The sequence below is a fragment of the Acipenser ruthenus genome, chromosome 52 (assembly GCF_902713425.1).
Source record: "Acipenser ruthenus chromosome 52, fAciRut3.2 maternal haplotype, whole genome shotgun sequence".
NCBI lineage: Eukaryota > Metazoa > Chordata > Actinopteri > Acipenseriformes > Acipenseridae > Acipenser > Acipenser ruthenus.
In genome coordinates this window covers 8,353,539-8,380,859 of record NC_081240.1, presented here as the reverse complement: position 1 = coordinate 8,380,859, position 27,321 = coordinate 8,353,539, and the positions used below count along the sequence as shown (strand labels likewise).

General features: G+C 37.8%; 1 protein-coding gene across 3 annotated transcripts; it reads left to right on the top strand.

Annotated features, from left to right (window-relative positions):
- Positions 1-99: 99 nt before the first annotated feature.
- LOC117968031 (uncharacterized) lies at positions 100-25,421 on the top strand. Of its 3 annotated transcripts, XM_059016268.1 has the most exons (10): positions 100-174; positions 4,734-4,813; positions 5,421-5,580; positions 10,799-10,884; positions 11,757-11,936; positions 12,326-12,511; positions 14,133-14,294; positions 17,454-17,487; positions 17,967-18,087; positions 23,785-25,421. In XM_059016268.1, the coding sequence occupies exons 2-10, from the start codon at positions 4,750-4,752 to the stop codon at positions 25,024-25,026; spliced, it is 2,235 nt and encodes a 744-aa protein (XP_058872251.1). In that variant the 5' UTR covers positions 100-174; positions 4,734-4,749; the 3' UTR covers positions 25,027-25,421. The 3 variants fall into 3 exon arrangements, with proteins under 3 accessions (XP_058872251.1, XP_058872253.1, XP_058872252.1); XM_059016270.1 differs by lacking the exons at positions 17,454-17,487; positions 17,967-18,087 and having other exon boundaries at positions 23,785-23,864; XM_059016269.1 differs by lacking the exons at positions 100-174; positions 4,734-4,813; positions 5,421-5,580; ... (3 more) ...; positions 17,454-17,487; positions 17,967-18,087 and having other exon boundaries at positions 14,217-14,294.
- Positions 25,422-27,321: the final 1,900 nt, after the last annotated feature.

The window sequence follows — 27,321 nt, the reverse complement described above, 5'->3', positions numbered from 1 at the left end:
TTGAGTGTTTTGTTTTAACCTTCAGTTAAATGTGCAGCATCTTTGCACTTCCACGTGATCACAGACTGTAATAAATATCCAGTGCAAAGTTTATTGTGCAGCAGTGTGAGCACAGACGCAAATACAGGATGAGAAGTTTCCGACTTGCTTAAAAAGAACACAAAGCTGAGATTTGTAAGTTGAAAAAAAATATTTGTATATATTTAGTTTGTTCAATTAACATACAAGTAATATAAATAACTAAACAGAACTATTAGATTATTGGACAGACCCTGATTGGCTTTAAGCCCATTCTAGATGTATCAGACTCGCACCAGCAGTCCAAAAAGGTGCCCTGTGTCAAATATATATATATATATATATATATATATACACACACACACACACATATATATATATATATATATACACACACACACACATATATATATATATATATATATATATATATATATATATATATATATATATATATATATATATATATATCTGCTTATTTTGTGACAACTGTAAGTCACCCTGGGCAAGTGCATCTGCTAATAAATAATAATACTAAATCAATAGATAAATAATCAACTTCTCTGTGTATTTCTGCCTGGATAATTAGTTAATAACATTTAATAATTAGGACATCAACTATGTTTTAGTTGATTTTTTTTTTTTTTGAGAAGAACCATTTTAACATAAGGGGGTCAGTAATCTAAATGTGTTCACTTAGCATGGGATCTTGCAAAAACTTGTAAAGCAGTGCTCCTGATTTTTGTTTAGTTATTAATCCACATATACCACTAAATTGTATAAAGTAGACAGGAAAAAAAAATCTTGAAAAAATTCTTGTTTTGTATTATTTGTGAAAGTAAATCATCACAGTTGATGCACAGATTAGAATATGAAGGGATGATGGAAAATGTTACCCTTTTTAAACAAATATATTCTATCATTAACACGTGGTCATTTTAAGTTGTGGACATTAGCATATTACCCTACATTAGCTCTCCTCTCCAAAATGTCTTTCATACTTATTTTTACTGTATAATATATTTTAGTACAATATAATTCAAATGAATCTGTACGGGGAAACAAATATTGAATCAGCCCTTTTTATTTTGCAAAGGTGCAGATTGCATAGCCTGATTTTCAAAATGGGCAAATTGAGAACTAGTAGAGCCTCTGGGGTAGAAGGAATAACCTTCTGACAAACAAACAAAATATGTCATTAGTACCTGGTTTGTAATTTGCTATTAGTACGTAGGTCAAAGTTTTGATATGGACCAGGCCTATATCTAAAGGAGATTTCAAATAATGTACATAAAATGCATTGTGTATCCACTTTTATAGTCTTCAAACTATCTAAATAAGGTGATTTATTTATATTTATCAAATTTTAATCAAATATTTGCCCCTTTTGAAAAACATATTTGCAATGATCAGTGATTACAGTCTTCTAAAAAGACAGTTTTTTTAAAGTACACATATATGTCCATACAGTTACTGCTAAATAATTGAGGAGCTTCACTTTTCTAGCTTATGCAATATCACAATGTGAAAATGCATTACACACATTTGAAAATTTGGATGTTTAAATTGTCATTCTAAATGAAATAACTATTCTATTTAACTAAGCAGCTCTTTAAATGTTAAAAACCACTTTAACTTTCAGCTTTGCATTTTTCTCCTGTTCAATTTCTGACAAAATTCTACAGCCAGTTATTATTATTATTATTAATTTCTTAGCTGACGCCCTTATCCAGGACGACTTACAATTGTTACAAGATATCACATTATTTTTACATACAATTCCCCATTTATACAGTTAGGTTTTTTACTGGAGCAATCTAGGTAAAGTACCTTGCTCAAGGGTACAGCAGCAGTGTCCCCCACCTGGGATTGAACCCACGACCCTCAGGTCAAGAGTCCAGAGCCCTAACCACTACTCCACACTGCTGCCCATTTGCAATATATAATGTCTTCAAGTATAAAAGAATATACTTTAGAATACTTTAGTGGTGATAGGTGCAAGATCAAAATACAGTATATTTTAAACACAAACAGTATACCACCTACATAAAAATATATCATTTTGATTATACATCTGTATTTACATATTTATATTAAAAAAGAAAAGTCTGAAGATTTTTACAATACTGGTACCACAAGTACATCTAGGACTGATACTAAATAAACAAATAAACAAACTGTGTAAAGTTTATTGCACCTTGTATGTTAGGGAAGCCTGACAACTGATAAAATGCGTGTGTATTATTATTTTGAAATGTGATACACTGTAGCATTCTGGTTTACACTGCTGTACAGTCCGGGCTTATTTTCTCATGGAATCTTTTATTTTTTTAATGAATGGGTAGAATTTAAAGACTGTAATTGTTTTATAGTCTTTAAACTGTGTGAAAAGTTTCACGGTTCAGCCACCATATTAGATCTCGTGAAAATTTTGGACAATTTTGAAGGTGGAGATCTGACAATGGTGGCTGATAGCGCAGTAATAGCCTATAAACCCCCCCCCCCCCACCAAAATAAAACATGTTCAAGCGAAGTCCATTGGACAACTGGTTTGTCTGCCACGTCGGATTCACACAAAATATTCAAACATCTTCTTGTCAGACTGCAATGTTGATTGGCACCTAAATTGACATACATGCTCATATCAAGGTCCTTACTTCCACTTGTTCAATGCAAGATTTTTCGGTAAGAAACATGACTGTCGCAAGCAAATAACAAATTCACGACGGCTATATTTTCATATATTGGTGTATAAATGGGCAGCAGTGTGGAGTAGTGGTTAGGGCTCTGGACTCTTGACCGGAGGGTTGTGGGTTCAAACCCCTTTGGGGGACACTGCTGTTGTACCCTTGAGCAAGGTACTTTACCTAGATTGCTCCAGTAAAAACCCAACTATGAAAATGGGTAATTGTATGTAAAATAATGTGATATCTGTATAATGTGAAATAATGTGATATCTTGTAACAATTGTAAGTCGCCCTGGATAAGGGCGTCTGCTAAGAAATAAATAATAATAAATCCAAGGTGCAATAAACTAGAGACATGAAACTTTGTATGACAATAGAGGCTTAAGAGATGTATTGTTGATATCAAAATGACATGTTTTGGTCAAATGGTTTGGTGGCCATATTGATAATTGTGAAAAACAAAAAACTTTTGCGACCCATAACAAGAACACCGTTGCACGTGGGCTGTGTGGTTTGGTCCAGTCCAACTCAAAACCTAGAGGGACCCCCCCCCCCCCTTGAAAATATAAGCCCCCCCCCCCCCCAGGATCGACGACTATGAATTATAGGCTAATTTCTTCTTCATAAGGCACGTTTTATTAAGGGGATTCCTCTTAGTGAATATTCCCTTACTTTTGAAAAAAAAGGTGTGCTTACTTATAAGGACATTTAGTGAATGATGCCCAAACTGTGTTCAACTAAAGAACACTACATTGTACTATTCAATATGCTTAAAATGAGTAACAGATGGCAACTCTAAAGCCAATTGTAAAACTCCACTGACTTTTTTTTTCTTTCCTAATCACATTTCAATATATCGCTTTTTTTTGGGGGCAGCAGTGTGGAGTAGTGGTTAGGGCTCTGGACTCCTGACCGAAGGGTTGTGGGTTCAGTCCCTTGTCGGGGACACTGCTGCTGTACCCTTGAGCAAGGTACTTTACCTAGATTGCTCCAGTAAAAACCTGACTGTATAAATGGGTAATTGTATGTAAAAAAAAAATAATGTGATATCTTCTAACAATTGTAAGTCGCCCTGGATAAGGGCGTCTGCTAAAGAAATAAATAATAATAATAATAACAGTTCTGATTGATAAATAAAAATAATAAGACACTGAACGCATCAGATGTCCAAAATAACTTCAAATAAAATCAGAAACCTAGATTGCAGCTTAATACAAAAAGCACAGAGCAGAATAATTTATATAAATCAGGAGAATTCATCGAACAACTCCTGACCTAGAGAATACATTGCACTAAAATTAGGAGGATAAAATTTGGACAATGAAAATCAAACGTGTGGGAATTTCTATGTACAGTAAATTAATTATTTTAGATCTGTATTCTGATGTATTCTCCTAGTGGAATTTAAAACATCCATCCATCCATTATCATTATCATTAACCGCTTAATCCTTTACAGGGTCGCGGTGAGTTGGAGCCTAACCCGGCATACACAGGACTCAAGGCGAGACTCCACCTCCCACAGTCCAAAGACATGTTGTTGATTGGTGACTCTAAATTGCCCTCTGTGTGTGAGTGTGTGTGTGTGGTGCCCTGCGATGGACTGGCGTCCCGTCCAGGGTGTAGACTCGCCTTGCATTGCCCTGTGTATGCCGGGTTAGGCTCTGGCTCACCGCGACCCTGTAAAGGATTGAGCAGTTATGATAATGGATGGATGGTCTAAAGCACCGCACAGAGGACAGGTGCTAGTAGTGCTATGAAAAGAAAATAGAAAACATTGAGCACTTGTTAAGCAATGAGCACAAGTCCCACCTGTTACACATGGTAAAGTGCTATAGTTTTATACTTTGGTAGAACACTATAGTATAGTACCATGGTAACATTTCTTATGGGCTATGATGTCATAGCCGAGATGTAAGACATGTCCTGCCACACAGTCATTTGATCTTGCTAAGCCAATCACAACACTTAATGTATCCAAGCCATTTTATATAGAACAATAAATAAATGCATTGTTTCTCTTTTGCAGATTACTGATCAAAGTCATGGCATGGAAGCAGGATTATGCCTTTTTCCTAGCTCTCATTCTCCTTACCAAGGAACTATCTGGTACTGTTACTTTTTTCCCAAGTGTTACGGGCGGAGTAGTATATTCCAACCCTAATAACATTATGAATTCAGGCATTGTTTCATCATCCTATATTGCTTGTTTTTATTTAAAGAAAGAGCCTACTTGTTTTCAATTCAAAACACTCCTTATTATTATTTATTTCTTAGCCGACGCCCTTATCCAGGGCGACTTACAATTGTTACAAGATATCACCTTATTTTTACATACAATTACCCATTTATACAGTTGGGTTTTTTACTGGAGCAATCTAGGTAAAGTACCTTGCTCAAGGGTACAGCAGCAGTGTCCCCCACTGGGGATTGAACCTACAACCCTCCGATCAAGAGTCCAGAGCCCTAACCACTACTCCACACTGCTGCCCATTCGAGAGTCCAGAGCCCTAACCACTACTCCACACTGCTGCCCATTCGAGAGTCCAGAGCCCTAACCACTACTCCTATTCTTAGTTTTCACTTTCCACTTAAAGTCCTTATTTTAGTTGACTCAAAGTTGAGTTAAAACTTGTCAGATGGTCAATAAGTATTCTGAATCATTTTGTAGACTAAAAAAGAGACTCGGTTTTGTCTATGTGCCTTATTTAAACAGGAGACGTGTGTCGGTATGGGGCAGGAGTAACATATCGAGGGAAAACTGGTGTCACAAAAAGGAACATAACTTGTCAAAATTGGGACAGTAATTACCCTCACATCACCAATTACTCATCAAGCTTGAACCCACAAGAAGGACTAGAAAACAACTTCTGCAGGTGAGTCTTAAAGTATGCATGGGTAGTCAAATAAATATTTCATATTTATTATTTTACTTGTAAATGTTATGAAAATGCCCTGCAATGGACTGGCATCCCATCCAGGGTGTAGTCTTGCCTTGCGCTCTGTGTATGCTGAGTTAGGCGCTGGCTCACCGCGACCCTGTAAAGGATTAAGCGGTTAATGATAATGGATGGATGGAATGAAAATGCCCCTCAGTTATCTTATGTTCTTTTACTCATTTATTTGTAACCTGAATTTGAAATCATAGCTTTTGACACACAACTTCCTTATTTGCATTAGGATCCAGGTCTGTTTTTGTACCTTTTAACCTTCTGGAGTTTAATTTGTAATGATTTAAAAATGTATATGCTATCTGTCAGTGCTGTTGTTCAATGCAGACACTAAAATATCATGATAGACAAAACGATGGTGTACTTCCTTGGCTGGCCAGGGAGAAGATTAGATACAGAGGTATGGAGCGTTTATGCAAGCCATTGGGGCCATAACATATAGACATATCGCATAAGTGGTTTAAGTCAGTGGTTCTCAACCCTGGTCCTGGTGACCCACTGCCCTGCTATTTTTTTTTGCCCTACCCTTATTTATCAGCGATTAAACAACAACCTCAACTCGTAAAATAACAACTGGACAAAGGCTAGGCATCCTAAAAACAAGTTTAACCAATACCGAGGAGGTCATAAGTGAAATTAATTCTACGCATATTATTATTATTATTATTATTATTATTATTATTATTATTATTATTATTATTATTTATTTCTTAGCAGACGCCCTTATCCAGGGCGACTTACAATCTCAAGCAAATACAAATACATTCAAGTGTTACAATACAAGTCATACAATAAGAGCAAGAAATACAATAATTTTTTTTCAAGTGTGACAAACCACAATTCAATAATACAGCAGATAATAGTGAAAGTTACATCAGGATATGATTAAATAGTGATAGTTACATCAGGATATGATTAAGTACAAAATACTACAGGTTAAACACTTGGCAGATTACAATATTCTGAAGTACAGGATTAAATGTAGTAAAATAGGGGGCAGATAAGAGCAAAATAAAGCACATTTAAATGAAGGGTGATAGTGTCCCAGGATACAAACAGAGGAGTTCTACATGTGCTGTTTGAAGAGGTGAGTCTTAAGGAGGCGCCGGAATGTGGTCAGGGACTGGGCAGTCCTGACATCTGTAGGAAGGTCGTTCCACCACTGCGGAGCAAGGGTGGAGAAGGAGCGGGCTCGGGAGGCAGGGGAGCGTAGCGGAGGTAGAGCCAGTCTTCTAGTGCAGGCGGAGCGGAGAGGTCGAGTGGGGGTGTAGGGAGAGATGAGGGTCTGGAGGTAGCTGGGTGCAGTCTGATCAAGGCATCTGTAGGCTAGTACAAGAGTCTTGAACTGGATGCGAGCGGTGATCGGGAGCCAGTGGAGTGAGCGGAGTAGTGGAGTAGCGTGGGCAAAACGAGGCAGAGAGAACACCAGGCGGGCAGCAGAGTTCTGGATGAGCTGGAGCGGACGGGTGGCATAATGGGGAGGATAGCATCATTTTGTCGCCATCATTCTAAAACAAATCAAATGGTTTCTTACTTTGTAGGTAGAGGTCAGAACTCTGGTTGAGAAAATAAGCCAAAAGCAATTTTCAATAGGCATAAAAAGTGAGTGAATTCAGTCAGCAGAGAGAGGGAGGGGGTTGTTACAAGACTGTCCAAATTCCCCTCAAGTTGGTAAGTCGTGATCCAACCATAAAAAAAAAAAAAAGTTTTAATTTTAAATTACAGTTATCTGAAAATGAGTGCTGTCAATCGCTGTTAACTCATGCGATTATTAAAAAAAATGAAATAACACATTGTGGCAATGTGCCCCGCCCCTGTGTGCATGTGTGCATTTCTGTGTTGTATGTTACGTGTTGTGTGTTAATGTTGGTGTATAGAGATGGCTGCACGGGATATAAATGGGTGTGTGCAGCACGAGTTATTTAAAATGTATAATTGCATTTAGGCACGGGATTGCACTTCACTTCACGTGCATTTAAAGTATTTACTATGTGAGCACGAGGTTGCACATAATTAATTCACGTGCTGGGATTCAAGTGAATAATTAAGCTTTTATCGATGTAGATTTTTGTTCAGCAATAAAAAAATAAATAAAAACCTCTTTCATATGTTATTTTATTATTATTCTATTTGTTTTATTATGTCTGAAAATTGCTGCACCTGTCTGGAGGTATTTATAAAAAAAGAAATATACTGCCTGGAGTCTCAGCGGCAGTGGCTGTTGTTCAGAATGTTCAGATCATGCTTCCATTTTAGCGGAACAGTACACAAATAATTAGTATCTTTAGGCTTGCAATAAACTATTTAAGTTCATATTTAGCTTAAAAAAGTAAAACCTTTTCAAATCAAAACATTTATTTAATTTAAGGTTAATTTGTTTGAAACTGCATCGGGTCAATATGACCCAAAACATAACAGATGTACCTAAATTCTCAACATAATAGGAGGGTTAAATTAATAATGAATGATATCTATTTGAATATATTTTTCTTTAGATTTGTGATACAACTGTAGACAGTTGGGTGACTGTTTTCTTCATAATATACTTGTAACACCATAGACTGAACTGTAAATCCAGTACTACAATGAAATAGAACATTAAAGTGGGCCAAACAGGTTACCAAATTAAGAATGTTATTAACACCAATACTATCAAAAGGGACATGAAGTCAAAAAAACTAAATAAAAACAGGGCAATAGAGATAAATAATAATTAATTAAATAAAATTAAAAAGGGCAGCAGTGTGGAGTAGAAGTTAGGGCTTTGGACTCTTGACCAGAGGGTCGTGTGTTCAATCCCTAAAAGAACAGAAGATAACTGAGGGGCATTTTCATTCCATCCATCCATTATCATTAAGCGCTTAATCCTTTACAGGGTCGCGGTGAGCCGGAGCCTAACCCAGCATACACAGAGCGCAAGGCAGGACTACACACTGGACGGGACACCAGTCCATCGCAGGGCATTTTCATAACATTTCCAAGTAAAATAATAAATATGAAATATTTATTTGACTACCCATGCATACTTTAAGACTCACCTGCAGAAGTTGTTTTCTAGTCCTTCTTGTGGGTTCAAGCTTGATGAGTAATTGGTGATGTGAGGGTAATTACTGTCCCAATTTTGACAAGTTATGTTCCTTTTTGTGACACCAGTTTTCCCTCGATATGTTACTCCTGCCCCATACCGACACACGACTCCTGTTTAAATAAGGCACATAGACAAAACCGAGTCTCTTTTTTAGTCTACAAAATGATTCAGAATACTTATTGACCATCTGACAAGTTTTAACTCAACTTTGAGTCAACTAAAATAAGGACTTTAAGTGGAAAGTGGAAACTGTCTGGAACCTGTTTGGCCCACTTTAATGTTCTATTTCATTGTAGTACTGGATTTACAGTTCAGTCTATGGTGTTACAAGTATATTATGAAGAAAACAGTCACCCAACTGTCTACAGTTGTATCACAAATCTAAAGAAAAATGGTCAGGGCTCTGGACTCTTGAATGGGCAGCGGCGTGGAGTAGTGGTCAGGGCTCTGGACTCTTGATCAGAGGGTTGTGGGTTCAATCCCCAGTGGGGGACACTGAATCTTGTAACAATTGTAAGTTGCCCTGGATAAGGGCGTCTGCTAAGAAATAAGTAATTATAATTAAATTATTAATTAAAAAAAAGAAAACCAGCGAAAGTCAATAAATAAGTCAATTAATCAAAAACACAATAAATGAAAATATTCAATGCTGAAATCCTCAAAAATAGAAAATCTAAAAAGAAAATAAAGTAGATCTCACCTAGGCTGTTTCTCAGGGTGCTGGTTACTTGCAATAGTAAATCTAGTTTGTCCAATCCATTAAAAAAAAACAAAAAACTGACAAAACAAATATAACCCCAGCCAATTCTTGCAAATGAGAAGTGGTCTAATTGAAGTTGTCAACACATAACTGTGATATATTTTTAAGCAATTAGAAATCAAAAGGACAGTGATTGTAACAAAATAATCTACAGCAGATGCTTCGTTGAATTAAGGATTAATTGGGTGAGAAGAGGAGGGGGGCTTTGCGGAGTGACGTCAAGCCACAAGCAGGAAGGGAAACTGACACCAGGTACTGCAGTTCCAAAACAAAGACGCTGCGCGCCGTTTTAATTCAGATACAAAAATAAATAAAATATTTAAACACAAAACACTGTGCTCACAGAGCAAAACAAATAGTTAGACAAATCTCGAACACAAAAATAATAACAATACGATCCCAGGTCAGGCTGAGCAGTTACTGTCACTGTTCCTGGAATCCGTGTCCTTTTAAATTTCTCTCTCGCTCCTCTCACTCCTCTCGCTCTCGCTCCTAACACCCACCTTGAGTGCAGAAAGCTGCAGGCTTTTATGTAGGTGACCATCTCCTGATTAGCAACATACTCACTTAATTTGATGGCCACCTTCTGCATGAGGTTTTTAAACTACCGTGGAGGGGACTACCCACCCGCTATTAAACAAAAACAAACATTCAGCTAGGCGGACATTTAAATAAATTTTTAAATAAATACAAACAACTAATAAAACCTGCGGCGCTTCACCATCATTATTATTATTATTATTATTATTATTATTTATTTCTTAGCAGACGCCCTTATCCAGGGCGACTTACAATTGTTACAAGATATCACATTATTTTTACATACAATTCCCCATTTATACAGTTGGGTTTTTACTGGAGCAATCTAGGTAAAGTACCTTGCTCAAGGGTACAGCAGCAGTGTCCCCCACCTGGGATTGAACCCACGACCCTCCGGTCAAGAGTCCAGAGCCCTAACCACTACGCCACACTGCTGCCCATATCATATTTATATCATATAAATACAATAATACAAATACACAATAACAAAACATACGGCTCACGGCGCTCGCTGTCATATTTACACAATAAATAAATCATAACGATAATACTAATAATAATACGAAACAAATACAAAATAACACAGAGGCGGAGGGGGAAACCCTGATCTAAAAATAAAGAAAACACTGTACAGGGCTCCTCCCCCTGTTACAAGCCCATTAACATATTTTAATACTTTATTACTGGAGATCCCCCTTTCTTTCTCAGACCATCTATTATAAATGTAATGATACACTGTATGTGTTGTGTTACAGAAATCCAAACCGAGATCCAGCAGGACCCTGGTGTTACACGTCCAGTCCTGCAGTTCGATGGGAATATTGCAATATTCCAATGTGTGGTATGTACATTATTATTATTATTATTATTATTTATTTCTTAGCAGACGCCCTTATCCAGGGCGACTTACAATCGCAAGCAAATACAAATACATTCAAGTGTTACAATACAGGTCATACAATAAGAGCAAGAAATACAATAATTTTTTTCAAGTGTGACAAAAAACAATTCAATAATACAGCAGATAATAGTGAAAGTTACATCAGGATATGATTAAATAGTGATAGTTACATCAGGATGTGATTAAGTACAAAATACTACAGGTTAAACACTTGGCAGATTACAATATTCTGAAGTACAGGATTAAATGTAGTAAAATAGGGGGCAGATAAGAGCAAAATAAAGCACATTTACATGAAGGGTGATAGTGTCCCAGGATACAACAGAGGAGTTCTACAGGTGCTGTTTGAAGAGGTGAGTCTTAAGGAGGCGCCGGAATGTGGTCAGGGACTGGGCAGTCCTGACATCTGTAGGAAGGTCGTTCCACCACTGCGGAGCAAGGGTGGAGAAGGAGCGGGCTCGGGAGGCAGGGGAGCGTAGCGGAGGTAGAGCCAGTCTTCTAGTGCAGGCGGAGCGGAGAGGTCGAGTGGGGGTGTAGGGAGAGATGAGGGTCTGGAGGTAGCTGGGTGCAGTCTGGTCAAGGCATCTGTAGGCTAGTACAAGAGTCTTGAACTGGATGCGAGCGGTGATCGGGAGCCAGTGGAGCGAGCGGAGTAGTGGAGTAGCGTGGGCGAAGCGAGGCAGAGAGAACACCAGACGAGCAGCAGAGTTCTGGATGAGGCAGCTTATTTTTGTACTTAAAAGTAAAACACATATCAAATCAAACCCCAGTGTTTTTGGGCTACCTAATGAACCCTTCTCTGTATTATGCAGGCTGTAGGGACTGGGAGGTCCAGAATGGAAGAATTTGTATGTGTAAAACTCCGGAAGAATGTGGATTTTCTGGACCAGCTGTATGTGACATTGATGGCCAACATTATCCCAATTACTGTGCTTTTGCTGCTGTGACATGCCAGGAACGTATCCCACGTACCAGGACACTTGGATCTTGTGGTAAGATAGTATGAGTGTGTACAAAATAGGTCAAATGTTGACATGTCAACAGGGCAGCGTGTGAAAATTCCAAAATCTTACAGAAAAACGAAAGCCAGAATATGTTTGAAACATATTTAGTGACTTGAATGTAATGCTGAAACATTCCATTCGGATGCAGGTGTAGGGAAAATAAATTTACAACAACTTTGATCAAAGTTTTATTTGGTTTTTTGGCATGGACTAAATCAAATGTATTGTGCTGCAAATGCTTTCCCAAATAAAAAAAGGCTTGCCAATTATTATTATTATTATTATTTTTTGTAATTAGTTTAGTAAATATTGTTGCAAATAGTAAACAAGCCCCTATGATGAATCTGACCTTGTGTCTTTCTTTAAATGCTGGACAGGTAAATGTTCTCGTCTGAAGCTAACTCATGGTGAAGGTGCTGATGGAGAACATCCAAAATACGGTTTACTGTCTTTTGAACCTACTGTAGAAACCAGTGGCAACAGAACCATATTCCAGTCTTTGAGTATGTACAAAAATACATTTGTTCTGCAGTATGATCTCCAGATGCATAGATGGATCATAGGTATGTTTCAATTGCCTTTTTTACTATTGTTGTTTTTGAGGGGGTTTCTGGAACAATCAAATATCAAATTGAAAATAAAGAAATAGGACAGCATGGTGGCATGGTGGGTAGCGCTGCTGCCTCACAGCGCCAGGGTCCTAGATTCAAATCCGGCCTAGGGGGTCTGTCTGTGTGGAGTTTGCTTGTTCTCCCCGTGTTTGCATTGTGGGTTCCCCCCCACAGTCCAAACTGTTCAGGTTGATTGGTCACTCTAAATTGCCCTCTGTGTGAGTGTGTGAGTGTGTGGTGTCCTGCGATGGACTGGTGTCCCGTCCAGGGTGTAGACTCGCCTTGCATTGCCCTGTGTATGCCGGGTTAGGGTCCGGCTCATCGCGACCCTCTAAAGGATTAAGTAGTTAATGATAATGGATAAATGGATGGATAAGACCATGTCAACACTTATGTTTCCCCTCTGAAAAAAAGGAGGTGGCCCTGTTGCCCTTGAATTGAAGGATGAATAGATTCCAAAATATACCAGGATGCAGTTGTTGTGAAAAGTAAATATACTCCAATGTATGTAAATGTAATTTGCATTCATCAGTGGATCGCTGGTACATTGGGTAGAATCATGTGAATGCTGACATGATTCTTAGCATTGGTATTCTCATTTGATATTTTTTTACCAATGAGGAGGTAGACACACGTTTCTCCCGCCTAGACTACTGCAACTCCCTCCTGGCTGGCCTCCCTGCGTCCGCCACCCGTCCGCTCCAGCTCATCCAGAACTCTGCTGCTCGTCTGGTGTTCTCTCTGCCTCGCTTCGCCCACGCTACTCCACTACTCCGCTCGCTCCACTGGCTCCCGATCACCGCTCGCATCCAGTTCAAGACTCTTGTACTAGCCTACAGATGCCTTGACCAGTCTGCACCCAGCTACCTCCAGACCCTCATCTCTCCCTACACCCCCACTCGACCTCTCCGCTCCGCCTGCACTAGAAGACTAGCTCTACCACCGCTACGCTCCCCTGCCTCCAGAGCCCGCTCCTTCTCCACCCTTGCTCCGCAGTGGTGGAATGACCTTCCTACAGATGTCAGGACTGCCCAGTCCCTGACCACATTCCGGTGCCTCCTTAAGACTCACCTCTTCAAACAGCACCTGTAGAAACTCCTCTGTTTGTATCCTGGGACACTATCACCCTTCATGTAAATGTGCTTTATTTTGCTCTTATCAGCCCCTATTTTACTGCATTTAATCCTGTACTTCAGAATACTGTAATCTGCCAAGTTTTTAACCTGTAGTATTTTGTACTTAATCATATCCTGATGTAACTATCACTATTTAATCATATCCTGATGTAACTATCACTATTATCTGCTGTATTATTGAATTGTGGTTTGTCAAACTTGTACTTTACTTGAACAAAAGTTATTGTATTTCTTGCTCTTATTGTATTACTTGTATTGTAACGCTTGAAATGTTTTTGCTTACGATTGTAAGTCGCCCTGGATAAGGGCGTCTGCTAAGAAATAAATAATAATAATAATAATAATAATAATAATACATGTAAGACTAGCAGCAGTCTATTAAAATACAATGCAACTTATGTACACTTTAAGAGACCTGTTTCTGTTACTTCCCCTAGGGCAATTGTCTGAAAATGGGCACATTTATTTAGCTGCCTTCTCATTCAGTAATGCCAGCTGGCCACAGGACAGCCTGTCAGGCTGGTGGATAGTTGAAAGAAGTGAAAATGGAACTGAGATTTGGAAAGAAGATGTTTATCTTCAGCTTCATTGTTTTACAGGTTTGTATAAATATATAATATATACTGTAAAAAGCATTTACACTTTCTAAAAATGTAATATAACTCAATAAAACAGTGTTTTAATTAACGTTGTTTTGAATCAAACTTATTTAACAAAACTATATTTGCAATGAGGGTGGCATGGTGGTGGAGTGATTAGTGCTGCTGCCTCACAGCGCCAGGGTCCTAGGTTCGAATCCAGCCTAGATGGTCCCTCTGTGTGGAGTTTGCATGTTCTCCCCGTGTTCGTGTGGGTTTTCTCCGGGTACTCAGGTTTCCTCCCACAGTCCAAAGACATGCTGTTCAGGTTGATTGGTCACTCTGTGAGTGAGTGTGGTGCCCTGCGATGGACTGGCGTCCCGTCCAGGGTGGAGTCTCGCCTTGCCCCCTGTGTATGCCGGGTTAGGCTCTGGCTCACCGCGACCCTGTAAATGATTAAGCGGTTAATGACAATGGATGGATGGATATTTTCAATGAAAAAAAAATCAGTCTGAAACTAAATACAATCATTAGGAGGCCTATTGGAGAATGTTATTTTCTGTAAGCGTGAGCCAACCTGTCCAAAGTAATGGGACCAGCACTTAGTGCCCAGCTTGTAGAATGTCCCACGATTCCTGAGCACCTTAAAAAGCACATTTGATGTTTGTCAAAAATAAAACACCATGGTCTTTGAACAAAATCTCAAGCTATTCATTTATTTCAAATCTTCTGCAAAACACCAAATATGTATTACAGAATCACTTAATATTATTATTATTATTTATTTCTTAGCAGACGCCCTTATCCAGGGCGACTTACAATTGTTACAAGATATCACATTATACATTATTTCACATTATACAGATGTCACATTATTTTTACATACAATTCCCCATTTATACAGTTGGGTTTTTACTGGAGCAATCTAGGTAAAGTACCTTGCTCAAGGGTACAACAGCAGTGTCCCCCACTGGGGATTAAACCCACAACCCTCTGGTCAAGAGCCCAGAGCCCTAACCACTACGCCACACTGCTTAATAGGCTTGTCTGTACTGGATACCACTGTAATATTGTCATCCTACATATCTGTGTTAAAACAGTGCTCAATGACAATAATTCAGATGTTGTTGCTGTCATGTTTTGTATGAAAAGTAAAGGAGAAAGTAAATGTGTTCACATTTCCATCAACTGAAGAAATCAAATCGCATTGGAAAATGTAACTGTTCAGAATGCTATGTTTTGCATTTGAATAATGATGCACTATATACTACTAACAATAATAATAACAGCCCAATAACAGTGTGTCAGTGTTACTGAAATTCCATTTACCTGCCAGTTATTGATTTATTGTAAGTAGTGTTACAATACGTGCTTGCGAGAAACTGCAATTTTTCAAAACAAAACATCTTGTCCAAGGGACAAATACTAAAATAATCTACTTGTCCTTCTTAAAAATATATTTGCCCCTTCATTTTTCCACAAAATACACACCCATATCAAATAGAACTTTAGGATTTAGCTTTATTGAACCCTCCCACTTGTGCAACATCGTTGAGGGGCCCCCTGGGATCTAGATTGAAGTTTTTTTTGTCTCGTGAATACAGTACATGCACAAAATAGATAATTGCTCGTGTACGGTTCTGGCATTAAGCAGCTTCGAAGCAGCTTCACAATATTCATAATCAAAAATCATCATAGAGTAAAAGGTCTTTTATTAACGTGCATTCATACTTTTCACCACAGTTAGCCCCAAGCAGCACCTGAACGTTCCATGATGTTGCTTTAATGGACTTTTCAGATTGAAAACTGCTCTCTGCGCCTGTGCAAAGCTAGCGGGAATCATGGGAAATGTAGTCTTAGCATTGAAAAGGTGATGATGAACTACAATAATCAGTCATCAAAAAAAGTTGCGCATCTGATTTGAAGTCTTTGTGCATTTTTTTTAAAACAGTTTTTAAGAAAACGAGTTACAATCTTAAAATAGCAAAAGGCACGTGACACCAATAGGCTCTACATATTCTAAATGTTCATTTTAATAAACCTGGTAGTTTTAGAGCACCGCGAGGGTGAATTGTTTGTAATGTTATTCTATGGGAAAATAAAACAAAATGTACCCGACACAGCAACAACCCATTTGGGGGGGGGGGGGGGGGGGGATTATACCTGACAAACTGACCTGAAATCCAAAATTTCACCCGGATAGCGCTTTTGTGAGCTGTGCAAAAATCGGCACTAAAACTGCGGCACTATATATAATACAACAAAATCATTGCGCACTGGTGTAAGGTGTCCGTAAAAGAACAACCTGTTGTGTCATGTGACTGCACTGCCTTGTATTTGTGCTTGTTTGAAAAAAACAGCATATAGTACGGGTAGGACTAACATCCGGAGTGTGAGAGTCTGTAAGTTAAATAAACAATGCTGTGTTACATGTTGTTTGGTAAACGTATTTAAAAACTGAACTGAATAGCCTATATAAGAAAAAAAAAAAGTTTATTACTAGCTGTATTTCATTAGTTCCCCAAGTTCCCATTTTCTTTTAAATGTCGAAATCTATATTAGAGGTTTAAATATTGTGAGCCTTGAGGACGCTAATGAAACGGTTAACTATCTAATCATCATGTACCAACATTTTAAAAGTCATCAGGAAGTACCCAATAAAGAAAGGAAACCGTAGCATCTAATTCAGTCTGAGCGTTCTTTTTTCTCCTTTGTATATTAACTGGTTATATTTGATAAAGTAAATGTCTAGTAACCTACATTAAACAGACATAAATAACCAAGGAAGTGAAGAGCAAGACTATTGTAAATGGGCTACTTGAATCGTATTTGCAGTACCTACAATTATTTATGTAAAAATATGATTTGGAAAGTGCGAGGAAAATTCAACAAGCTGTATAGAAAAAAAGACTTAAATACTTTCTGACTACATTATAGTTTATCAGAATAATATTCATAATCAAAAATAATTAGAGTTAAACGTTTGTATTAACGTGCATTCATACTTTTCATCAGTACTAAGCAGGCTAATCAATTCAACGGTAATTTGACAATAAACTCAGAGTCATGACGAAATATTAAAACAGAAGATTGCTTTTTAATCCCAGCTGTAGGTATCAATTTGTTGTACTTTTATTGGATTGTAAAACAAAATTTTAATCACTTGTTTCTCTCATGCAGAAAATGCTCCTGTAGTACAACCTAGATTTTTCTGGTAAGTGGTGTAACACATTTTCAGTCATGTTATGTTTTTATTATTAATACTATGACTACTACTACAGTGCCCTGGCAGAATAAAATGAACTTTATCCGGTCTCTAATATCCACAATGGGAAAAATGCCTTTATATGAATAAACTGAATGAATGATCTTATTGCCCAATTCACTGGATTTTTTTTTTGGACATGACCGAAAAAAAATAAATGTTTTCAAAATCTCCTTGGAAACTGTAAACATTTTTGTTCTGTACAAATGTAGGGCATTTCCTAATAATAATAATAATAATAATAATAACCTCCAGAATTCCATAATATCTCATATTAGCTGTGCTGTCGAAAAAAAAAATGGTTAAATAAGCAAATGGTTAAATTGCATGTTGGTGGGTGCTGCTTTTTTTAATTCTGCCAGCACACTGTAATAATATTAACAATGAATGCTGTTGATTGTTCGATATATTTTTGTGTTTCAAAACAGGTTCATAATTGCAGCGATAGTTGTATCTCTAATCACGACTACTACATCAGTTGTACTTCACACAGTTCAGAAGCAAAAAGGATGTCTGTGGTACCCAAGTGTCTGCACTCTAAAAGAAGAGGTAAATGATTGTATTTTCAAAGCACTGTATTTTGTATATGTTATATTTGATGGTCCTTAAACCACCCAAGGTTCCTGATTTAAGATTCAGTAGGACCTTAGAGATACGAACACCAAACTCACTAACTGGTCATCTGCACACTTCAAGCTGAAGTACACAATCAGGCAGCAGTGTACTTGAAAAAAAAAAAAAACCCCAAAAACATAAAACAGCAAAAGAGAATTTCCTTCAATTGAGAGGAACGGTAGTTCCTCTACAAGTTAGAAAAACATGGCGGAATCTACCTATACAGGACCAAGAGTTTGTTTCTGTTTTCAGCATGTTGCAGCGGCAAAACTAAATCCATTCCAAGTGCCATCTCACTTGAAACGGAAAATTTGAAGCTTTCTGATGTTGAATGTGAAAAAAAATGAAATACCTCTTATACACAAAAAGATATGTCGTCAAACTAAGGTAAAATTCGTCATCCTTTCTTTCATCTTCATCCTAAACCTTACGTTTTATGGTGTGTAGCCACTTTTCAACTAGAAAAGCAAAATAACTGGACACCTACCAATCATGGCATTTCACGTGTTCGTCGACATCAAAATGAACCAGAGTATGCAAGCCATTTGAAATATGTGCCGTTTACATTAAGCAATTTATTTGTTTTCAAATAGCACATATCGCAAAAAAAAACAAAACAGAAAAAATATGTATTTACCATCAGTTTCGTACTAGCGACCTGAGCTATTGTAGACTGAAGAGGTAGTGATTTAACCCGCTATGCCACTGGGGTGTTATTGAAATGTGGTCTATTTTGAAACTTCCATCCCTGTCCAGCATTCCCTGAAACTGCCATTTCTGGAAGCTGATTTGAAATTTTCTGGTTTCCTGTTTGAAAATAACCGGCATCCGGTTTGGGAGATTGAGAGTAACGTTTATATAGTTTCTCTACAAGTTATTGGAAAACAAGAATCAGCTAAGACTACCCTAGAATGGAATTATACAAGAGTGGTCTTTTCCTTGTCTAAATGTCTGATGAATTAGAATTAATAAATAGCAAAGCATAAAAATAAATGTCACGTTAAAATGAAAATAATTTACAAGTCGCTAGCTTGCTTTATTTATAAATGTATCCATTACAAAAAAATGCCGTTTGTACCTGTACAAAATAACGTGTCATGTTAAAAAATAAAAATCTTAAAAAACAAAAAGGAATACATGTTTAAATAAATGTGCAAATACATTAATACATAGCAAAGCACAAACATAAACAAATCCGCGGCTCACTACGCTTGTCAAGTTCTAATGATGTCCCTTCGAGAAATGTACTTATATCTGTTTATTATATATATACACACGTACACACACACGCACACACACACACACACACACACACACACACACACACACACACACACACACACACACACACACACACACACACACACACACACACACACACATTTCGGTATATTATTAGAGACACACTAAACCATGGTACTCCTTTGCTTGCAGTCGTACAGCTTTACAAGTTCTGATTCTTGCTGAAGCTGTTTTAAAACAGCAAATGTACCACTCGCTGGCCGGTCACTTCGCTTGTCTTTCAAACTAAATCATTTACAACTACCATTACACTTTAAACAAAAAGTATTAAGCTTTCTTATAACACATAACTATACTAATCTATAATAATATCCAATCCAGAAATGTACGTTTGTAGCTACCTATTTATACCTAATAAAAAGTGCATTTTTACTTGTGTATACAAAATTAAGTAATTTAATTTAAAACAATATCATACAAACACATCATACACATGCCGCAACCTTCACCAGGAGAAGCAGTTCAGTATAGAGGAGTGGTTAGGGCTCTGGAATGTGGTGGGTTCAATCCCAGGAGGCTGTGTGGTCTGGTGGTTAAAGAAAAGGGCTTGTAACCAGGAGGTCCCCGGTTCAAATCCCACCTCAGCCACTGACTCATTGTGTGACCCTGAGCAAGTCACTTAACCTCCTTGTGCTCCGTCTTTCGGGTGAGACGTAGTTGTAAGTGACTCTGCAGCTGATGCATAGTTCACACACCCTAGTCTCTGTAAGTCGCCTCGGATAAAGGTGTCTGCTAAATAAACAAATAATAATAATAATAGGTGGGGGGACACACTGCTGCTGTACCCTTGAGCAAGGCACTTTACCTAGATTGCTCCAGTAAAAACCCAACTACATAATTGTATAAATTTATGTAAAAAATGATGTGATACAATTGTAAGTTGCCCCGGATAAGGGCGTCTGCTAAGAAATCATTCATAAGTAGGACCTGTGAGCTGGTTTTAAAAGCTGCTTCTCAGTCCTGCAATCATTAACAATCATTCCCTTGGGTTACCTTAATTATCTCAATTGGGCATTCTACTACAAAGTACGCGAATTGGCAGGTTGGTTAACAGAGTTCTTGACATGTAGCGGCTACGTGTATTTAATCATGCGTCGCTATAGTGAAATGCTTTGTTTATTATTTCAGAAAATATGTAAATGCATTACTTAAATGTTAACTTTAAACACATAAACAAATGCTAGTTAAGAAAACAACAATATATTTCTCCTTTCCAGCACAGATCCCTGAATATGAATATACATCTAAAATACTGAAAATCCATCCTGTAACATGCTACAGCTCTATTGTATTCATATAATGTAACGATAATAATACAATGTTAGTCACAGTTACGAGAGTGTCACTTACGGTTTTATGAAAGGTTCAAGTGCATTGTATTTCCGCATTACATTTAAACACCGTCAGTTAGTTAACCCTGTCTTCTTATGGATTGACGTTCTGTGAAGACTTGATCAATCAAACAAACGTTTCTTTCAGCGCCCATGGAATTAGTAACAACTGACAAATACATCTGAGCCTTTCTTGTTTAATTGGGAAATAATTATTCTGTTTTAATCTTCATTCAAAGACATGACACGTTCTCTTTTGCACATGGTAAGTGTCCGTTTCTGATTTACAGTAAGCATCAAACCCTGGAATAGAATATAACGGGAGGGTCGAATATCCTTTCTGCCATTAAATGTTGTTGAATAAAAACGGGATTTCTTGTTACATTGATCCTGGTTGTAGACAGTTTTTCATAAACTTGTGATCGGTGTGTATTTATTAATTCTGCAACTGTATTATTTGTTTAATTAATGGACTCTAACTTTACGTCTTTGAAACCACTGTAAACATATTTACTCATCTCGTGTAATGACATTGGCAGCAAGTGCAGCTTCCGCGATCTAAACAGAAAGCAACATTGTAGCAGCCGTTTGGTGCGTTCACCTTTAAGAGACTGTCTGCGTGTATCAGTCAGCTGTGTAGCAGTGATTACACTATGTAACACAATTTTTGTTCCTGGGTAGTAAGTGTTATTTCCTAATTGCTTATACCTCAAAAGTATAGAAAATGGCTATTATTCCCCACAAACTTTGCTTTTGTGATCAGGACAGTGATATTTTGAAATCTACCTATTTCCAATGAGAAAACAGGCGAATTTGTGTCTTTTCGTTCACATAAAGTCAGAAAAAAACAACATATGAATCCAAATTAACATGTATTTATACTAAAGTAATACAAAAATGACTACAAAAGATTTAGAAGTGAATAGTTTTTCGAGATTTACGATTATACTGTAAATCACTTTCACGAATCAGCCCCCAAATGTAGTCTCCCATCATGTTCTTGTTATACTGTCCTTGGTAGCGGCGTTCAAAGTCCAGTATATCCTGGTGGAAGCGCTCGCCTTGCTCCTCCGAGTACGCTACCATGTTCTCCTTGAATTAATCAAGATGAGCATCAAGGATATGGACTTTGAGGGACATCCTACAGCCCATTGTGCCGTAGTTCTTCACCAGAGTCTCAACCAGCTCCACATAGTTTTCGGCCTTGTGATTGCCCAGGAAGCCCCGAACCACTGCGCCAAAGCTGTTCCAAGCTGCTTTCTCCTTACTAGTGAGCTTCTTGGGGAATTCATTGCACTCCAGGATCTTCTTTATCTGTGGTTTGACAAAGACACCGGCTTTGACCTTTGCCTCAGACAGCTTAGGGAAGAAGTCTTGAAGGTACTTGAAGGCTGCTGACTCCTTATCTAGAGCTCTGACAAATTGTTTCATAAGGCCCAATTTGATGTGCAGTGGTGGCATCAGCACCTTCCGGGGGTCCACCAGTGGCTCCCACTTGACGTTGTTCCTCCCCACAGAGAACTCGGTCCGCTGTGGCCAGTCCCGCCTGTGGTAGTGCGCCTTGGTGTCCCTGCTGTCCCAAAGCCAAAGATAGCAGGGAAACTTGGTAAAACCACCTTGGAGACCCATCAGGAATGCCACCATTTTGAAGTCTCCTATGACCTTGATGCCATCTCAGAAAAATGCAGATATGTATCCACTTAGGCAGCTGGAACTAAACTGAACTGGTGGGCTGAAGGCCCCTGTATTTATACTACTATTTATATTACTGGAAAGTTCTAGAAAGGTCTAGAAGTTACTCCAAGTTTACTCAGCACTGAATCTATCTGGAATGTTCTGGAAAATAGGTACATTTCAAAATACCACTGTCCTGGTCACAAAAGCAAAGTTTGTGGGGAATAATAGCCATTTTCTATACTTTTGAGGCATAAGCAATTAGGAAATAACACTTACTATCCAGGAACCAAAAAAAAAAAAAAAAAAAATGTTACATGGTGTTATTCAATACACCATAAGAAAGTGCTATATTATTTTTTGTGCAGTGTGTTTTTTTTAACTGCGTGGAGATGGCTTTGTAAACCGCTAGCAACACTGTGTATTTGTAGCCTAATCTTGTTTACATTTAAGTTTTTAATATTTGTAGGCTACATGCTGACTGATTTTGCTGCTTCCAACAACTTCTTATTTTAACTGCAACAATGATGCAGTATCACCTAAACATTATTTTAATTTCATTTTTGTCACTACAGTAATCCTGTTTCAAAGTGCTACTTCTATCACACATGCCTTTGTTCATATTGTCATAGGCAATAGGCCAAATGTTGTCAATTTTGTTTATTATCCAAATCAGGTGTAATAATTTACTGTTGATTGAGGGCTGTGTGTTTTTTTCACAATTCAAAGCTACCGCAACTAGTGTCAGGATCAAGAAGTAACAACAGCAGGTGAATGACAGCTCTCTGAACTTGATTCTATACAGCAGGCGAATGACAGCTCTCTGAACTTGATTCTATACAGCAGGCGAATGACAGCTCTCTGAACTGGATTCTATACAGCAGGTGAATGACAGCTCTCTGAACTGGATTCTATACAGCAGGCGAATGACAGCTCTCTGAACTGGATTCTATACAGCAGGCGAATGACAGCTCTCTGAACCTGATTCTATACAGCAGGCGAATGACAGCTCTCTGAACTGGATTCTATACAGCAGGCGAATGACAGCTCTCTGAACCTGATTCTATACAGCAGGCGAATGACAGCTCTCTGAACTTGATTCTATACAGCAGGCGAATGACAGCTCTCTGAACTTGATTCTATACAGCAGGCGAATGACAGCTCTCTGAACTTGATTCTATACAGCAGGTGAATGACTGGATTGTTCTCTTTTGCAAAACCTCATATAACCCTCAGTTACTACTTTTTTTAAAGCAGTTAACTTGAATATGATTTTCTTCAACCCAAACATTTTACCTGCCTTCTGTCTTTTACTTTCTTGCAGGTAAAGAAGTTAAGAACTGATGCTGAAACAAAGGTGAATACAATTGCCAACATCATTGGAGATCCAATTGAACTGAAAGCTGAAATCCTGCTTATTTATCAAAAAAACTCAAACATACATTCCTATCTACGCAAGATATCTGAGCTGACTAAAGCCTTGTCATTGAATCGTGACTTTATAAATCAACTACAATCTCTCCCTCCTTCAATCTCAGAGGATATTCATAGGATTAATGTTTATCTGAAGGCATTCACATCTGATCTGGAAAGCAGATTGGGGCAGGCATTGATCAACTTCAACTTACAAACTGTATTTTCCAGTTACGAATTTTTTACTGTAATGCTGTCAACAACAATATCCACATCAACAGCTGTTTTAGCAGGTGTTGGGGCTGTAGTAGCAGTTGCAGTTTTCATTGTTGATATAGTCCACAGCATAGAGAAGGAAAGGCAAGTAAGAGATGATCTTGAAAAAGCTAAATCCAATCTTTCAGATTATTTATCAAGGCTGAAAGAAGCTGAAGACCAACTAAAAGAGTTCAGTAAACGTGTCTGTCAGACAGACATTGATTACTTAAGTACAGTTTTGAAGGTACTTTCAGAGAAGCTCCCAGCAGATCCAAAATACAAAGAAATAAAACAATGGGATGAACAAATCAAGTCAACATTCTTTATAAACAAAGATACATGTCAACATTCACGTGTCAGTCTGAGTAACTTAAAACTACTACAGAGTATTCAGATAAAACTACTGGAATTTCTTCAAGTAAAGGCACAGGAATTGCAAAAGGCAATAGAAACCACTGAACAAATTAAGCTTCTTCATGAAAGGATTCTGGAAGCAGTTAAAAAACAATACTCTGTGGCAAAAATAGTTTCTGTGCATTCAGAGTTAGCAACGCAGAAAAGTGCTTTGATCCTACTGGCAGAGTTACTCCCAGAAGCTATATGTTACTGGGGACATGATTTAGAAAATATACGGAGGAATAATTTTTCAAGTCCGCTGCTTGATATAGCTCTTTCAGAGTCTCTTATAAAACAATTAGTTCTATATGTTCAATTTAAATTCCCTCTTGGCACAATTCAAAAAGTCCTGTGTGAACAAATTAAGATTTGTGAATCCAAAACAGTCATATTATTGGTAGCATTAGCAAGACCTGACCTGCAGAGTTACAGTGATCAGACACTTCCAAAGTTTCAGTGCCGAGATTCTGTCCCAGTTCAAAGCAGAACTTACAAATGATGTGAATGTCCATCAACGGTGGAAATGTACCATAGAGGATATCTTTTTTTTATGTGTAAGCAAATTCCACCCCAAAATACAGTATATGAAGTGACTATAGTGTAATGTAATTCTGTTTATATCAACCATATGTATTATTTCAAATGGATAATCCTCATCTTTTTCAATGTATTCTATGCTTTTCTGGGCTATAATTGGACCACATGTATGCTTTTCATGGGATTAATATAATCCATTATATATGTTTTCTTTTGTGATAGACTTGTTTTGTGCAAGACCTTCAAAACTGTTATTTGCTTTTGCCTAGACATTTAACCCACTATTGCTGAGGCCACATGTATGTATGTAATCTATGAATATAATTTTAATAAAGATCACTGTATTTAACGGTAGAATATTCTCTTAGTGTCTCTTTTTATACCACATAAGTAAGAACACCGCAAGCCGACAGCAAAGTCAACCAGAGCTATCACGTCAGAGGAAACGCAGTTCCGCAGACAACTCAGGCAGCTTGCAGGCGCCCAGGCAGCAACAGGGGTCACTGGTGCGTAGTGAGGCATGGATTGCCCTGCTGACCTGGGGCATCCCCACCTGGGTGGCACTCGGCCGATTGTGCGCCACCCCCCAGGGAACTCCCGGCCATGGTCGATGATGGCATAGCCTGGATTGGAACCAGCGATCTCCGGGCTATGGGACGCAACCTGCACTTCCGGTGAAGTGCCTTAGCTGGATGCGTCACTTGGGAGCATTTTTTAAACTCAATTATCAGGTTTGTTTTTAAATAGTTGAATGCACAGCAGAACTCATTTTTGTGTAAGTAAAGTTCGATTAATACATATTAATACCCAACTTATCAAACTTAATCTATTTAGTATATATATATTCACAGGTTTTTATTATTGAATTTGATGTTGAAAATGTTTAACATAATACACAATACCAATGAATTTACAGAAACACACCGGCATGGAGTACAATTATACTGTATTAAAAAATAAATCTTTGAACAAAGACATTACCGCTATACTTACTACTGCTATTGTCTTTTCAGTCAAGAGTATACTGCACAAGCATTGAATATGTACTTCCACGTGATGTTGGCTGTGTGCTTTCTCACGTGCCTTTGAACTGTTGCCTAGCAACCATTAACAGACTGCGATTACTGTAGGAAATCACTCCAGCAATAACAACACAGAAGCTGGATGCGCAAGTGCCGCGGTTTTATGACAAGGCAGAGGATCTATGTTTTATTAAAATTGAATGCATTGTTAAAGAAAGTCAGAGGGGGTGCCACAAAACCTTAAATGAGCAGCCATTGGCCCAGGGGCCACCAGTTGCCGACTCCTGGTCCATATGGTCGAAAAACTGTATTTGCTCCTGTTCCTCGTTTTACCATTTCCTTTCAAACTGTAAATGAACAATATACTATCATTCTGTCAACTGCTATGAATAAAACTACCGCATAAGGGCACCGTGAGCAGAGAATTGAACTAATCAAGTAAGCTACTGCATAACAAATACAAATAAACTGGAATAACCCAGCTGGCATAATTAGTTGGAATAACGTTGTTTAGATGTCATAATTTGGGTCATATCATGGTTGTATGTGAAAGTTGGAATGACATTAGAATAATGTTGTTGTTATAATGTCAGAATCTGACATCATTCCAACTTTCACAACCATTATATGACCAAAATCTGACATCTATACAACATTATATAGAAATTAGCAATGTTAGTATATGACATATCAATATTAATGCTGGAAGTCTGACTTTAATTTCCCAACTTCAACAATATTATTAGTACATCACTAATAGTGGTGTATTAAGGTATGTATTGAATTGAAAGAACACAATATTGTAGAAAGAAACTGAATTCATTTATTGAATACAATTTTGCATTAAAAGGAAAATTTACAACAGGAACAAAAACACACACTGAAAACACAGCAAAAAACAAAACAATACTGGGATGTAGAAGTCAATAAGTTTGAACTGAACTAACTGATAAAGGCAGTGGTAGAGGCTTATGGGAACACAGGAATCTTCGCAGACTGGCATGTGCCATATCTATACAACCATACTTGGCCCCCTATATTGCTGCATGCAGCTATATTTTCAACATGTAATTGTTAACATTTTTATACATTACAGTTACAAGTTAATGTTGACCCTCACCCAGTCCGACGTTTATTTTATAACTGCAACAAACACAAAATGAATGCAAACATTTATCTATGGTATTTAAATATTATTAATGTTGATTTGCATGTTTTTCTTCCATACCCCTTCT

Bases quoted from the DNA above. Each gene is read 5' to 3' on its own strand.
- LOC117968031 (XM_059016268.1), top strand. From the start codon at position 4,750: ATGGCATGGAAGCAGGATTATGCCTTTTTCCTAGCTCTCATTCTCCTT. The intron at 11,937-12,325 runs GTAAGATAGTAT...AATGCTGGACAG, and splicing joins CAGGACACTTGGATCTTGTG to GTAAATGTTCTCGTCTGAAG. The intron at 14,295-17,453 runs GTTTGTATAAAT...TCTCTCATGCAG, and splicing joins TCAGCTTCATTGTTTTACAG to AAAATGCTCCTGTAGTACAA.